Raw genomic sequence first — 16,741 nt, 5'->3', positions numbered from 1 at the left:
CGGATGATTGCATCATTATACGTGCGTTTTACTAAACAGGTTACGACGTGGACCTCTCGAATGTTTTTTCCAACTTCTCGGCGCCGTGCCGTTTCAATCGGATACAATCACGCCGATCGCGACCGGAATTATTTTAACAATAACCGAATACTTTCAGTTCGAACGTCGACCCGACCGGCTACAGTTTTTCGCAAATATTTTTCAGTCGGGATCGATTAACCGAATTTTAACCGCCGCGCCGAATGGAAATGGTTAAAAATGTGAACCTTTCCGTCCAATTTTGTAACTGCGGATTTTTATGCGAATCAAAATTATTGTCTGCGTTAATTTCTTTATTCCTTAACACTAGAACTACCGAGCAATAAATGCGACTGACGTATATTGCTTTGGAACAGTGACAAGACTGTACTCATTCAGACTTCATGCAACTTTTATTGTAATGTGTGCTTCAATGAAGAGGTTCAGTAAAAAATTTCCGATGAAAACATTTTTACAATTTCAGTAATTGTAAAAGATAAAATTAGGAACCAGTCATTTTGACTGGTCCGGTAGTTCTAGTGTTAATGGCGGTATCCCTTTGTATGTACTCTGATTTTCTTTTTAATGTTGTTCCCAACAGCGCCTACCATAATAATTCGATTCGAGAATCTTTATGTGAAATAAAAGTAGTCCGAGTCAATTGTCAGAAATAGAAATTCGATGTAAGTAAATTTTTTCTTTAAATGATTTTATCAAGTCGATAATAGTGTAGGAATATTCTGGAATTGTTCGAATATTTTTGCTGTTTTATATTTCACGTACTCACTTTTATCATAGATGCGTAAAATCCATATAACATTCATATGAAATCCACATCCATATCCTACTGATAAAATGAATAGAATTGAATTAAATGTCTGTAGAACGGATATTCGGAAAAATTTTATATTTTTGGAAGCATGTAAAATTTTATATTTTTGGAAGCATGTACACAGAGAACGTGTAACCGCATCATACTCTAATGGCCCAGGTTTGAATGCAAGTTCAGCGTAAACAATTTTCAGCTTAACATCATATTGAACAAAAGCGCCTGTTGTCAATTGAAATTAGTGTGCGTATACGTATACGCTGTATTGTAAAGAGGAATACATTGCCGGTTACATGAACGCGCTGTTTTACTTTTCGAATATGCTTTTAATAATTTCGTCTCGGGTCTCGATTATCCACTGGGTTGCAATTTATCCGATCTGTCTGTCTCCCATTTAGGCCGATTAATCGATGCACTGCTGTATATACCCTGTCAGCCAAAAGTTTGGAATCATTTGTCGATTTTGTGGAAAACTATATCGCGCAGCAATTCTCTCGTGATTCAAGGTCCATTACAGTGACAAAAGTAATTTACGATTAGACTGCGGATCTTTATGCAAAATAAGAAACGGGCATTCGATGAAAGTGTATTTCTACATTTAATAATTTTTATAAACCGCAAAGAAAGAAATACAAAAAATACAATGAAAATTATTTCGCAGATATGTCAAAGTACGGATATTCTTTTTACAAAAATGTTTATACAATGAAAGAAGGAGACCTTAATATTGTGACGTATGGTTAACATAAGCAATGATATTGAAATAAGTACTGTATGCTATCGATGTAGTTATATTTAAATAATTTATGACGAATTGATAGTGCAATTTCCAATCAGAAACCACTCAATTCATTTGATGTAATATATTAAATTTTTTAAATTTTAAACATCCACAGTGCACTCATAATCCTATCAAAGATAGTCATTATAATTTTAAACAACGTAAGAAAATGAGGACTATGGTAACTTACAAATTAATATATTCTGTTATCTACTATGAAAAATTAATGGAGAGAACGAGAAGAAGTTTAAAATGTTACTAATACGATATATATTTTAAACTAACATTTTCTTAGAAAAAAAAAAGAAATGCTAGCAATGTCTGAAAGAAAAGATAATTGTTCGTTGTATTTTATGAACAAAACGACGACCTACATCAATTTCTTGAATTGTAATACTTTTGTAGCACTTGATTTGCAATACCTTTCGAGGGACAAAAATAATCTTTAACTTTTTAAATTAAAAGTAATATTATTGTTGTCCTATAAAAATGACTCGGAACGAATTCAGTGACATGAAATGAGCTGATTTTCAAACTCAGAAACGTAGGCAATACGTAGCCTTATCAATACGAAATCAATAATAACTTACAGTTTATGTTCTCTTTAGGAAAGGTAATGCAAACTTACGAATTTAATGTAAATCGTTTGAATGTTAACTTAATTAAATAGTCGTTAGAGGATAACTACTAATCTTAAATAAAATATAATGCTGCTGCTGGTCCATGTTACCTACACCTTCACCAGTTTCCGGAGATCAGTAACGTAATCAATATTTTAAGCACGCTCTCTAAATCCTATCACGTGGACATACATAAAAGATTGAAGGTGACCGTGAAAACTTAAAGAAAGACATAGAAAAAGTCAAATGTCATCAGCTTGAGGGTCCTCCTAAGTGTCACACTTGATAAAAACAATTTTGATCGGTCCGTTAACACTAAATCCACTGAACACTAAAATTTACTATTCCACATTACCTACTTTATAAAAATAACAAGAATATATTTAGTCAGATTTTTAGCGATTTTTGTCATAACATATACTCAAATAAATAAATTTACTGCATTTATTCTGAATAATCATGAATAAAAAAAATTTGGAATCTATCATTTTGACGGAACAGATACCAGATGACTTGCTCTCATTTTTCCTTTCACAATTATTGAAATTATAAAAATGTTTGCATGAAAAATATTCGAATAGACTCTTTCATTAGCGCACATATTATAATTGTTCGAGATCAAAATAAATATGGACTTGTCATTATTATAAAGCAATACAAATCAGTCGCGTTTAGTACTTGGTAGTTCTAGAAACTGATTGACGTGATATATTAGGTGGCTCACTCTGTGCGTCGCATGCAAAGAAGTGTTTCGGACAATTTCATAACGCCGCGAAAAAAGTTAAGACAACTGTCGGTATATCTCACTCGACATTTTATATTTGTTTATCGACTAGATTCAATTAACGGGAACCAACACGTCAGATGTCTTCGTCGTTGTCAGCCCTCTTGTAGAAAGCTCGCGAGAAGCTCGCAGGGCCGTGAGAGCCGCAGAAGAAGAATCCGCGACGCCAGAGAACGAAGAGGGTTAAACAAATGGGGGTGGCGCTTAGAAGGCCGATCAACACCCCGACGAGAATCGTCGCATCTTTCTCGGGTCTTGCACCGTAGATGTCCAAACAACGAAGCTTCCTGTTGGCCAACGACGTCAAGTTCTTCCCCGCATGTTCCGGTGGCGATGAACAGGTAAGGTTGTTAACGTTCTCTCCCATTAGTCTCTTCCCTTCCTTCGGTAGCAACATTCCAATCTGCAACGAAAGATTCCAGTATGGGAATTGGGATTGCCAACTTCGAAAAATCGGTTTACACTCGAGGAGACCGTGTTCTTAAAAATTCAGGCAGAAATTCGAAGTACTTTTTTCTTCTTAATCATTTCTTTACGAAACTTTCACCAACATACTTGCGGCATTTTTCTGATTAAAATGAGCCCTAACACGTTACAATTTGGATCGCACATACTTGTTTTATTCACGATACAGTGGAACGATAATATTCGGATATCATCGGTTCGGATAATCGAGGTTCTACAAAATCCGGAATTGAACAAGCAAATATGCTGTGAACTATGTCGTGTTTGGACTCATTGGAATCAGGAAAATGTCACGAATCAATCGGTAAAGGTTCCATAGAGAAATAATTGATAACAACAAAGTTTTGTTACCGAATTAATATCGGCATACCGATACACAGGTCGCCATGTTGTCTGCGCACGATATAAGTGATACTTTAAGCCCGAAAAGTTTGTTAATGTATTTTAAAATGTTAAGAAGTAAGAGCTTCAATGTGACTCCTTTATATTTGTCCTTCGGGGACGTGTCACAGCTCCATTCCACATTTTTACAGAATTAAAATGATTCCAGACACCCTGTACATCGTGATTGCCCAAACTTACCAGATATTGATTATTGCAATCGCAGCTCCATTTGTTGTTCATCAGGTCCAATTCTTCGAGCGTATCCCATGACGCTCCCACGAGATGCACAGGCAAATATCGTAGCGCGTTATCCGATAAATCCAGTTTCTTCAGCGGGGGCCATTCGGGTTGCCCGAGTTCCTTCACCTACGATCATTTCAAATATAATAATCGCGTCAACGCCGTTTCCCGGCGGCTGATTCGAATGATTAATTTTTCATTGCAGAAGGTATATGTACCTCGACTGCAAAGGCGTATTCGTCGATTGATTCCAGTTTCGGGCAATTCTGTATGCGCAGATGTTCCAGCGACGCCAGCCCTGAAAAAGCCCCTTTTCCGATCACAGACAAATGTGGCATGCAACAAAGACTCAGCTCCTTCAGCTTAGACATGTTCGGAAACGAGTGGTTTTGATTGATAATTTGCAGCGGGTTTTCATCCAGGTAAAGATACTCCAAAGACTGTGCTTCGCCGAGATCGGCCGGGGGCTCGGCGATCTGATTGCTGCTCAAATTCAATTTCTTGAGACTCCTAAAGAAAGACAATTAATTGAGTAAACGCGACAATTAGACTGCGGGATTTTATGTGATATCAAAATTGTTTGTATTAATTGCGAGGTACAGGAGCTACATAGATTCTAATTAGTTGAAAACAGTGCAACAGTATGTTTAAAATTTTTCTAATGATTTTACTATTTCGCGTTTGATTTACTCCTTCTGGTCATAAGTGTGATATAAATATGAAATATGTAATCAAATTTTATCTGAAAAAAACTATTCGAAAACTAATTGAATTGAACTCCGTTTTGTGACTCATCGTTAATGTTATAAAAGTGTTGCACATTAGAGAGCCACTAGAATTTATCGTTATCTTCGGCGATTGGCAAATATAGTTTCCGAGTTCTCCTCCTCGCCTCGGAAATAACTATTCTATGCCCAGCAATATCTGTTCCCCTTATCAGCGCATTCGGATCTATTGAATCAGTTGTGTTATTACATTTATGTGTAAGTGACCCATTGCTTCACGTTTCAATATCAGAACTGATCGCGGAGCAGAAAAGATACTGACAAGCAGAAACCCAACATTCGTGATAACCGCATACATTGCATATTAAAAAAAAACAGACTTTTCCGAATATAAAAGAAAAATTTGTACTGCTTAAAGATGAGAAAGTCTTACCTTAAACTGTAAAGAAAAGTATGTGGAATTGTTTTTAAGCCACAGTAACTCAAATTCAATTCTTCCAAATACGATAAAGAGGTGATTGCCAACATAGCACGTGAATCGATCTGCGCGAACAAGTTATGGGACAGATCAAGCACTTTTACGTATGGCGTATGCTCGAAGAAGTCCGGATGCAGGGAATGAAGGTTGTTATGAGCCAGACTCAACGTTGTTAAATTTGGTAATGGCTCGTAATACGTTACTGAGAACCTACCCTAGAAATTTGAAGAATTTTCAATTTAATGCAAACACTTAAAACGAAACATTACATGAATTCAAGCCGGAAATAACCTCCGTAACAGATAACGAGAATGAAAGAGGACACAGTTAAAAGTTAACGTCGCCGAAAGTTTCTCTATAAATTTTCTGACAATTTCTCAAATTGAATTACAATGAAAATGTTGCTAAAGTAGATACAAGTCTCGAACTTTATTCATTGACAATTTAATTCGTTTCGTAAAATAATTTTACTGTCCCGCACGTCTAGCCCTTTCAATCATTCTTCAAAACAGTATCGCGATGGAACGATCAATTATTGAAATCACATTTGGTAATTACAACAGAAAAATGGACGAATTTCCTTCAAGGAAATTCATTATCTTACGAAGCGTGTAATAAGCTTCAAACATTTAAGATAACAACTATGACTAATAGAAGATTACGCGCAAGAACCGCAATTGTACGTTCAATCCAAGGGATTAGAAAATAATGAAATAATCGAACGAATGTTCTTGTAATTTTCAACTTACCTGAAACACGGGGGGTTGCAAATTTTCTGTGGTAAGATTGTTATGGCTCAAATCAAGCTCGGTGAGGTTGATTAACTTCATGAAGGCAGCGTCGTCGATTTTTGTGATCTGATTCGCTCGCAGGACCAATTTTTCTATTGCAACTTTCGGAAACGGCGTCACGTGCACCATCGAGTTTTCCGCGAATGACATCACCCTGATAGGGTTGCTCGGCCATTGAGAATCTTCGAAATGGCCGGTCAAGTTTCTTTTGTTGCAATCAATGACATCGCCTGTTGTTAAAGGAATAATTAGAAAATTGTTGTTCGTACTTTGTGAACTGGAATACAACTGAGTGGGATTATGTTTTAACACTAGATTTAACAAAAAATAGTGAAATAGTCACTTTTAGTAAACCTAGTGTGAACGCGTTGTTAGCGTGCCATAATCCTATCGAAACGTCCTCACAGTACCTGTACAATTACAAATGGTGCACAAACTAGGTGGTTTGGCTTCCGCAACCGGTCCAGCTGCGCGTGTCTCTTGATGCTCGACACCCGTGTACTTCGTGACAGGTTTGGTAGTGTTGGTCGGCGCATCCTCGCAATTTACAACTGAAAAAACGATTACAAACGCTAGCAACAATCGACGATCCATGTTTCACCGTGCGATAAGCAACCGTGGAACCTGACACGGAGAACTGAAAACGGATTTCTTGTATCAAACCAACTATCCCCGATAAGAACCCGGTGATAAGATACCACTAGTCGCCGTTATTCACCGCTCTAACCAAGCAAATACATTATCCTTTTGCAGTTAACTCTTTTTTTTTATGACACCGACGATGTTTTCAGAAATCATGTTTTTATACTCTCTGCAGACTGATCCTATTGTTTGTACAGAATACGACCGTAATAGTGTACACAAAAATAGTACGACTCTTCGTGTAAAAATGTTAGGTTCAACCAAAAGTTCCATGTACACATCCGTGCGTTTTTTCTGTCCTTGACCTTGAGTGACCTTGGAATAATATAGTCACTGAATTCCTAATGAAAGGGACTATCATTGTAGGTGTTTAAAAAAGGGTGGTTCCATTTAAAAAAAGTCAAGGTGACCTTGATATCTCTAAAAAATATGACATAAAAACAACATTTTTTTATGGCATCGTGTCAGCCCCATTGTACCATTCAACTTTGTCCTTACCATATTTTACGTATCTTTAGAAACAACGAAGATATTTGAGGTGCAAACGTTAGGTGACTCACCCTGTATATGTAGGCGCAGAATATTTAATAATTAGACTCCGGATGTTTATGCAAAATAAACATTTTCTTCGTTAAGTTCAACACTTGAATGGCGGGCCATTCTTGTAACTACATGGTTGATGATGTCTAGGACCGTTCACCGCTTTATTTATCAATGTTTGAAATCATTTGTGAAAGTGCTGACTGTAGATACGTTAATCTTTCTGTTATTCCTAATGCGGCAGCTGTTCATTGAATACATTCGCCAGAAATTGAATAATAATAATTAATTATTATAATTGAATAATTCAGTCTCGTGATTATAGGTTGCTTTTCGAAAAGAGACACCTGAAATACGCCTATAGGCATAACAGTTGTCCGCTCTACAACTCTGCTGCAAGTCCGAGTTAACAAGATTAGGGGGACAGCTATGACGATTGTGAGCGTGTTTCAAAAGGAGAGCATAATTTTCTCGAGAGAATTTTTTTCCCCCGATTGTTCAGTTCAAATATCGCGCACCTGTCTAAAACATGTCCGAATAGACAAGCAATTGCGTGGGTGTCGCCACCTCGTGGCGATCCTGTGTACCGACCGAGGCAAAACCTTCACGAAAAGTATTGAATCGATGACGTCACAAAAGACGTGTCAGTGGAAGGAGTAGACGGGGATTGTGGAGAAGCATGTTGAAAAATGTCCGATTACTTTAATTTATCGTGCGACGTGAACAGTGGTAAACAGACGCGATTGTGTTGAATGCAACAGTGAACTGTAGTACCAGTGTCGGTACACGAGTATAGTCGGCTCTCGTGGTGTATCACGTGGACGCGAAAAGGGACGATCGGTTTCGAACGAGTCTCGGACACGCCGACCGAAATATTTTTCGGATACATTCGAACCAGTTTTGTCGGTGTTGTTTTGCTCCCGTTGGAAACGTCCGAACCGGCCTCGCGACACGGTAAGTAAACGGAAAACGATCATCAGCGGTGGAACAGTGTCACCGGAGACAGCTGTTATCGTGCATCAGATTTTCATCGGCTAATCCCCCGTTGAGAGTCCAGTGCACCTGCGAATTTGTGAGGTTAGGTTCGTTTATTCGTTCCTGGTGCGCCGATACACGCGAAAAACTTGTTTTGTGCGCAATGCCCCCCCGTGAACGCCCATTTCTCGCGGTCTGCCTTGACAGAATTGCGGATTGATACGATCGATATTGTCAAGGGTCTTCCAGAGAGCAACTTTTTCAGATGACATCATGCGTACCATGCGATCTCTGCTCATCCCATTCCCGATGCTACTTTACCTGCATCGTCGAATATCCGGAAGACTATATTTTTCTGAAATCTTTCATGCGATGTTCGTTACCTTTTTGTAACGTCATTCACGCATCATCTTTATCGTTTGACAATTAATTATATTGTATACAATCAATAGACATTTTTAGCTTACAAGGGTAAAAGCAACCCCTCAACGCATGTACGCGATTAATTAATTCTTATGACACACTACCGACACGTAACAGCATTGTTTATTTGTACTGATTTCAATATGTGTATACGACTGTGTAAGCAGAACGTTTACATAATGCGAGTCACGTCATTTTTGTTTTTAAATAAGGAAACTGGTATTTTGATTGATCGTGAAAATCAGTATTCCGGTTAATTCAGATGCGCGTCTTATTTTCAAAGTACCTTATCACATTCTTCTGAATGCATCTTGGAACACCTAATGTACCGCATATTTTCTCCTCTTTCGTATAAGTAGATTCGCGTAATTACGTGCCGCTTCTAACCTATATGAAAATAAATTGAATTCGACGCGGGTATTGCGGGAGACCGAGAAATTAAATATTTTCCATTTATGAATGCAAAGCGTAAGGGCAATAACTGGCATAGAATGTGAAGAAAAATAATAACACGCAGAGCATGCTGGCCATATACATACCGCATGCACTGTTTCGTTTTGAATAAAGAAATCCGCAACTCAATTCAGATCGTACGCAAGGAAAATAACATATTACAACGCTTCGTTGCTTCGTAGGTAGATAATGAAGGGTGTAACGTTATAGGCAGTGTTAAATGTGATCTCATTAACGCGATGTACCGAGTCTCGGATGACTACTTTTTAATGCTTCATTACTTTTAGTTTTCTTTCGTTTATCTCTTAACCTACTACTTCAATGAACATATTAGCATAACTAATGTTTATATATTATTACATTTTTAAATTGCGAACACTTAAATTGATGTATTAATTAGATGTGTTTCAAATGATGGGTAAAGAAATGTATGATCAAGTTAATTGCAGCAATGATTATTAAAATGACCATTGTTTTATGAGAGAAAATGGTTTATGGAGCATAGCATATAATCAAATAGCAGTTGCTACGACGTAAAACCATAAAATAAAAGAAAAATATTTTGAAATATTGAAGTTGAAAAAATGAGACGATGTTCCTTCAATTAGATTTCATTAATTAATGACCGCTATACCAGTAATCATAATCGATTACTCGAGCAAGTTCTTTGAATTTCAATCTAGTACGGAATAATACGTGTTAAATAAATTACGTCAAATGCTAAACGGAAAACTTCGAAATAAGTACATACAAGCATGTCCACCGTGCGCCGAGCGAATCGATGTTTACATCATGTCAGGAAAACCGGTTGAAATCGTTCAAAGAATTTGTAGCGGAAAAAAGGATGTGATAAAATAGCCACCATTACGCGCTGCAACATGTGATCCGTGTTCCCAAAAACTTGACTAACGTTACCATTTCTGTGTCAGCCATAAAATCGCTTAAAAGATATCTATCATTTCCAGAAATTATTCTAAAATCCATATGCAACAAAATAGAACTGTTCGCCTGTCGGAACGATCTCGAATTTTCATCGACAATTTAGAATCAAATTAATTTCTTATGCACATGAATTAGGTAAGACTTTTACATCTTTGTTATTCGTACTTCGTGGCACGCATGCGTAAACTTCACTTGCGATGTCGTGCTTCGTGAACTTCTTTGTATACATTTTTCCGTATTAGATCAATGAAATATTGTTAATTAACTTTGGCTTATAGGATGTACATTTTCATAGAACTTCGTAATGACTTGGGCATAAATAAATTATTAAATAAAAGACTTCCGATAGAAATATTTACTTTTTAGAATAACATGCAAAAATAGAATTTCTTCTTCAAGTTAGAGAAATGTTCGATGCAGACATTTTCCGGCATGTATTTCTCTAATTTATGATTATGCTAACTTGGTAAATAATAATTGTTGATTATCAACAGCAATTAATTTTTCGCATCGAGTGTAACCTTTAGTATCGGATACTTTCGATAAAAATAATACATTTTGATATATCGCCTTATTTCGACCCCCACCCAGTATTCAGCAATTCCGAGAATAAATTGTTTGAAAATAAGCGATAGCTACTAACAAACTACATATTTGAAGGAGCACAATGGTGTCAGCTTACTCCTCGCTTCTAATGTGTAGGTTCATGTCCTCGTATGAAAAATGCAGAAAATGAAAAAATAGAGAGTCATTTTTACCAGGGGTAGCGGCACAGACGAGGTATAAGGATAGACCTATCATCTTATTGGACTTCATGTCTCATGTTCTGAAATATCGACTGTTCACAAAATCAGAGGTTTTTATAATTATTCGTTTATCAGTGACTATATATAGCTATTTTTAACTTGAATTCCTACCACAGAGGATGCTGTCAGCAAATTTTAGTTCGAATTAGTAATACAAGACGTGACACGAAAATGGTAATGGGATTACGTGACTCCAAAAAAGTGGGCCAGAAAAATACATTGGATGACAGGTCTATCCAATACCTCGTCTGTGGTAGCGGTTGGAAAGAAGTGTCGAGGCGGACTCGAATTTCCCGCAGAAATTTTATCGAGCACCCTATAGGTAGAGCGTTGCGCAGCAGTGAGGCATCGGCGCCGTCGGCAGCGGTGGCCTCTTGTAGTTTTTGCTACGCCCTCTTCGCATGAAAATGATTCTTCCCCGGCGTGCTGTGGTAGTAGGGATCGTCGACCATTGGTTATCGAACGTTTGACTGACAGTTCGGCTATCTCGTGTCGGGACAGCGATGAAAGGGAGAAAGAAAAACAGCTTCTGGCCTCGCATTAACGCCTGCCGACGATCCGGTGCGCTTCTCTAGCTCTCCGAGTCTCTTTTCTTCGTCGGTTTGTTGGCCCGACACGACGCCGGCTTAATACGCCGATGACTGACAGGTAGTAAACAACTCCGCTCGCCCACCGGGATACCATCTTCGTCATAATTAACTCTTTCGGTGCCAGGCCGGTATGTGCGCGCGTTAAATGTGTGTTTCTTGCGGTGAAATATTCTCGTTCAACACGTCCGTACACGCCGTTCAAACATCAACCTTCTTTCCAATATACAGTAGACCCCCGTGTAACGCGATCAAAGGAACTGTACAAAAAGACTACATACACGTATCTCGTGTGGCAGTAAACGTACAGTAAATACACAAACAAATTGTTTAAAACGACTGTAAACTTACTGCCACGGATGATGCATGTACATAGTAACTAAATAATTTTTTTGATCGCGTTGTACGGCAGTCTACTGTATAAATAAATCTACGGCGACCTCTCGTGTAACGCAATCAAGAAAATTGTTTGAAAAGACTGTACACACGTATCTCATGTGGCAGCGAATGTACAGTAGATTTATGTAGAAGATATGCATATATAGTTTCTTTTTTTTTTTTTAAACAATTTTATGATCGCGTTATACTCTCCGAGTCTGCTGTAATTTATTCAAAGAAAAAACTACGTGCGTCTTCCACAAAAATTCCGTTCTGCTAAATTGCGGAAAGTGTTCGTGCGATTCGACGTGAATTCTGCTACTGTTAAGAAAGAGGGAGTCTGTAATCACTGTTCATATAGATTTTAGAGTACGCTCGTTAAAAACAATAGTCATTTGCGTTTCGACTTGACGCACTTTTTTCTCGTGTATATTTGAACCGTTTAATGCAAAAATAAGTTAATAATATTGATTTTGTTTTCGTTATCGATAGACAAAGCTGCGACTAGAAAGTATGCATTGGTGAACGAATAGGCGACTAATTTTAATGTTGTCGACGCGTTTTCGCTTCGAATTCGACCACGACTTTTCGTTAGAATATAAATCTCGTCTGTTTGCAACCTGCTTGGCACTTGAAGGGGTTAAAGATTCGTTCCGTCTCGTATATATGATCGTAAAAGCATGCTTTATTGCTTCTTCGCCAATTACTGTATTTTATAGCTCTAAGAGTAAAACAGGATATCGGATACCTGAATGTTATACATTTTTTTGGCTGGAATAGATCATTTCAATGATTCAGCGGTACCGTCTCTGTTGCTTAATACCTGCACTTTCATTTCGTTTTTTATTACTGTTTTTTCTTTTTTATTGCAGTAGCGAAATCATTCCAAGTATATGTAAGGGACGCAATTACTGTGACGGTACCAATTACAGTGTACATTAATTATACTTATTTTGAAAGGATAATGAATATTAAAAAACGAGATATTAAATTTTTTAAATTAAAATCAGTTAAAATATATGTGTTATACATATCTTTTTTATATATTCGTTATGCTTTAAAAGTAAGTATAATTGATATAGACACAGTAATTGGTACACCTACAGTAATTGGATTCCTCATCTTATCTTTCGAAATTTTAAACGTATTCGTGTCTCGTGATGTCGAAAGTCGGTAGTTTCTTTTGACAAATTAACATGTCGTCTTCTGTCGGCTCGAGTTATCGCTTGTCCGCTCCCTGATTGCTTCTAATTGCCCGTTTCAGTGTCACAGTAATTATTTGCCCGTTACAAGAAATCGACACATTAAACGCGCGGTGCAGTAAATCGCACGAACTAAGTGCACACACAAGCGCACACTGTACCAAAGTTACCGCCAATTCGTTTCGTTTAAACGAACAGTTTCGTTTCCAATGGCACGCGACACATGACTCAACGTTGCAAATCTACTTTTACAACTAAACTCCGGATATTTTATGCAGGATGAAAGCATAAAACACAGGAACCACGTACACATTTTTTTTTTTTTTTCCTTAATGATTTTACTGAGTCGGAAACAATGCAATGGTACTTGTACATTTTTTTAACACTTCCGTATCGAGCACGAAATGTGACTGGCACATGTTGTTTTATAAAAATTGCAAGACTGAATTTATTGCGATTTTTCGCAATTTTTGTAACGATAATTATGAAATAAAAAATGTGAAATCAGACATTTGACGGGTCTGTATCAATGTTTCGCATCATAAGATATGCTAATATTAGTTTGCTATTACTAGACTGTAAATTTCATGCACTTATGACAAAAATGAGTAGATGAAATAGAAAACACTAGAGAAATTCTTAAATAATAGCATGCTTCACAGTTAATTAAAATGATTGAGAGATGAAATCAATTTTTATCGAACCCCTGTTTCTTGCCATTGATACAGAAAGTTTTGATTTTGCATGAGTATCCGCGGTCCAGTTAGTTATAATTAATTTCATAATACCCGAATACAAGCGTTTAATTTATGAACGAACAACTAAATGCTAAAATAGTGTGTTGCATTGAAATTTAATAGCGCGTCGTTACAAAATAACAATGGTTATAATGGATTTCATTGAAATTAATATTTAATCGATCCAGATTCCGTTTACGTGTCAGATAGTATCTACGAGGCACGGATAGTCGCAAATTACTAATTCAATAAATAGTACTGGACACGCGAAATCCCTATTATCTCTATAATCGAACGTAATGTAACAATATTCTTAAATTCTTCTAATGCCTTTACAGTCTTATTTGTTATTCATCCATTTCCAAAACAATTGAACTTTCCCAGTAAATTCCCCATTGTAACTGTGGCGCACAAATGGCAAAATTATTTAGAACCAAATTTGTTTACAAATGTATACTTATTGTTAATTATTCACAGAAAATGAAATTTAACAATATACCTAATACATTTAAAAAGAAAATAACAAATTTTCCACGATAGATCCTAAAGGAAAGGTATGGACACTTCTTAAAAAGTTTATAAAATTGAGAGTCGCAAAAAGTCGCACACAAAACTATGAAATTCTTAAACTATAATAAGTAACGTATCCGAATATGCATGAATCTCAGGATATATTTTGCCGTTTTTGTTTTATGTTAATTTGAAGTTTTATATGCAATTAACAAATAAAACCACCGTTGAAAATTTGTACAAAAAATAAATCTACTTTATTAAATGTATAAAGAATGCATATTCCTTGGTAAGCACTTTCCATTACACAGAATTATTATTTGCACACTCATTTACAGTTAATATAATATTTTTCGATTTTTGGCACTTTAGAGAGTGCCTCCGTGGCCAAATTTTTTCACTAAAATCTAAATTTGGTTACTAATGCATATGTAATGGTAATTAGTCACCAAAAAATTAAATTTGACAATAAAATTAATAAGTTGAAAAAAATATTATTTCTATGCATAAAAAAAATTGTTAAATGATTTTTAAATGAATAGTAATATGAATTTCCTGCTAATATGCAATTCTGCCAAAGGAAATTTTTGGTGCATCGTCAAATAAAAATTTAGTGAGATGTGCTGACTTGTCCGCACTGTGGCGTGTAGCGTCGTGAAGCAAAAGTGTAGATCGTAAAGCGTGCTAAGCTTGACGCGGAGCGCAACATCGCGAACGTTCCGTCGATTACGATATTTCGATGGACATTATAGATCACCGCGGTAGTATTTTTCTCGCGCCGGTTCTCTCTCGTCGCCTCGTTAGAGCATACGCGTTGCTTTCATGTCCGGCAACAGCTGCGTTCAAATACCATCGCGTCGCCTAAGAATTCGAAAGCGATAGAACGCGTCCGTTCGAAGGAGTAGAATGAAGAAGAGTGGTGCCGCCATACTTCCGTGCCTCGCGTTTGCCACAGCAACGCGGAAAACGGAAAAGGAGATAATAAAAAATACTGCCCATAGAGTCTCGAAAAGCAACGACATTTCTTAGCGCTGAAACTATCGAACCAGTTAAAAAATTCAGCTCCACTGTCGCGGAGTGTACTCTTCGAGGGGTCCGGGAGCTTCATCGCCAAGAAGTTATACTAATTTATTGATAAAACTCCTTTGTTCTCGATTCTTTTCTTACGATACTTTGACCAGTATGTTTGTCACATTTTTCTGTTTCAAATGAGCCCCCACTCGACGCAATTTGGATCACATTTGCTAGTCTAATTAAAGATTCGGTAGAACCTCCGTTATCCGAACCGGCTACGTTTTGCGTAAGCAGTGCAATTTAAAGCGAACAACTTAATGCGGCATTGTAGTTAAGTAACTTTTCTGTTATCTAAGCACTTTGATTAGTTCGGATAATCGAGGTTCCGTTGTATCGTCGATTAAACAAGTAATATGTGATGCAAATTGTGCCATGTCTGGCGTCATTCCGACCAGAAAAAGTATCAGGAATGTTTAGGTAAACGTTTCATAAAGAAATTGAAAATAAAAAAGTGTAATCATCGAATTAGTATCGTCTGGTGTTGATGTTTCATTTTCAATTCAAGGAATGATATCTTCGCGCTATATTTACATCATTTTGCTATATTCTGTTTCATTAAAAATCGACTTCGATGCCCTTTTTAACACCTCGGGGACACCTTTGACAGCTCGAACCGAGCCTCGATATAAGTCGTAAATTAATCTTTAAGGATCGATATCGATCGCGGCCTAGCATAGCATAGCGGATGGGAAACCGAAGACGCGTTTTTTCTCGAATATAAAATTCAAACGTTCTTAAGAACATTGGGCAATTTTTTCCGCGCAAGAATCCACCGTAAACTTTAAGATTTAAGCTTCGTCTTCACAGCAACCCTCTAAAACTCGAAGTACAATTTTCTTGGTCATATTATCAAAATTTAAATATTGATCGTTTTTCGGAAATCGTAGATTTGGTGTGCCAATACTTCTCGCGATGTTGAGAGATCGTTCCGATTTGTAAATATTGCTTCCATTGGTAATTGGAAATAATAGTAACCTCGTAAAGAGCTATGTTTATAGGAAAAATGAAACAAGCATTAAATCTAGAGGGTAACTGGACTGTCGCAAGCATGGTCGCCCACCTCAACTTTGCCTGCAGGCAAGTGACATCATCAACACTGAAAATAGTGGAAAGCGACAGGTAGTAGATACAACGCTGAATACAAGATTATGAATCATGCGATATAACAATTGAAAATCAACCCTTTAACGTTCAACTAAATTCTTAAGCGAAATTTGTCCGTAATATTGTTTACATCATTATCCCATTTACAATGTGTTTAGGTTAATTTCCATCAGAAAACCATGTCCAGCTAATTGATGATACTTCTATATCGCAATTATGACTGGTATAATTATAAAAATGTGATTCAGTAAGC

General features: G+C 36.9%; 2 protein-coding genes across 8 annotated transcripts in view; one reads left to right on the top strand and one right to left on the bottom strand.

Annotated features, from left to right (window-relative positions):
- Positions 1-1,882: 1,882 nt before the first annotated feature.
- On the bottom strand, positions 1,883-10,091 carry LOC143353578 (podocan-like protein 1). 2 transcript variants are annotated; one of them, XM_076787019.1, is made up of 7 exons: positions 9,900-10,091; positions 6,526-6,752; positions 6,074-6,345; positions 5,280-5,539; positions 4,340-4,631; positions 4,080-4,247; positions 1,883-3,435 (listed from the first exon to the last, which is right to left on the bottom strand). In XM_076787019.1, the coding sequence occupies exons 2-7, from the start codon at positions 6,707-6,709 to the stop codon at positions 3,109-3,111; spliced, it is 1,503 nt and encodes a 500-aa protein (XP_076643134.1). In that variant the 5' UTR covers positions 6,710-6,752; positions 9,900-10,091; the 3' UTR covers positions 1,883-3,108. The 2 variants fall into 2 exon arrangements, with proteins under 2 accessions (XP_076643134.1, XP_076643135.1); XM_076787020.1 differs by lacking the exon at positions 9,900-10,091 and adding an exon at positions 6,834-7,021.
- The window catches only part of LOC143353580 (homeobox protein PKNOX2), a 35,735-nt gene continuing 26,800 nt past the window's right edge, over positions 7,807-16,741 (top strand). For 3 of the 6 annotated variants that reach the window (XR_013082168.1, XM_076787026.1, XM_076787025.1), the window contains exon 1: positions 7,807-8,251. The gene's annotated coding sequence lies outside the window, so the exon portion shown is untranslated. Of the gene's footprint in view, positions 8,252-11,395; positions 11,545-16,741 lie in introns of those variants that run through there. The other 3 variants (XM_076787027.1, XM_076787023.1, XM_076787024.1) reach the window with 3 other exon arrangements.

The sequence above is a fragment of the Halictus rubicundus genome, chromosome 4 (genome assembly GCF_050948215.1).
Source record: "Halictus rubicundus isolate RS-2024b chromosome 4, iyHalRubi1_principal, whole genome shotgun sequence".
Classification (NCBI taxonomy): Eukaryota; Metazoa; Arthropoda; class Insecta; order Hymenoptera; family Halictidae; genus Halictus; species Halictus rubicundus.
Note: the sequence above shows the minus strand (reverse complement) of the source record. Positions and strands in the feature narration are given on the sequence as shown.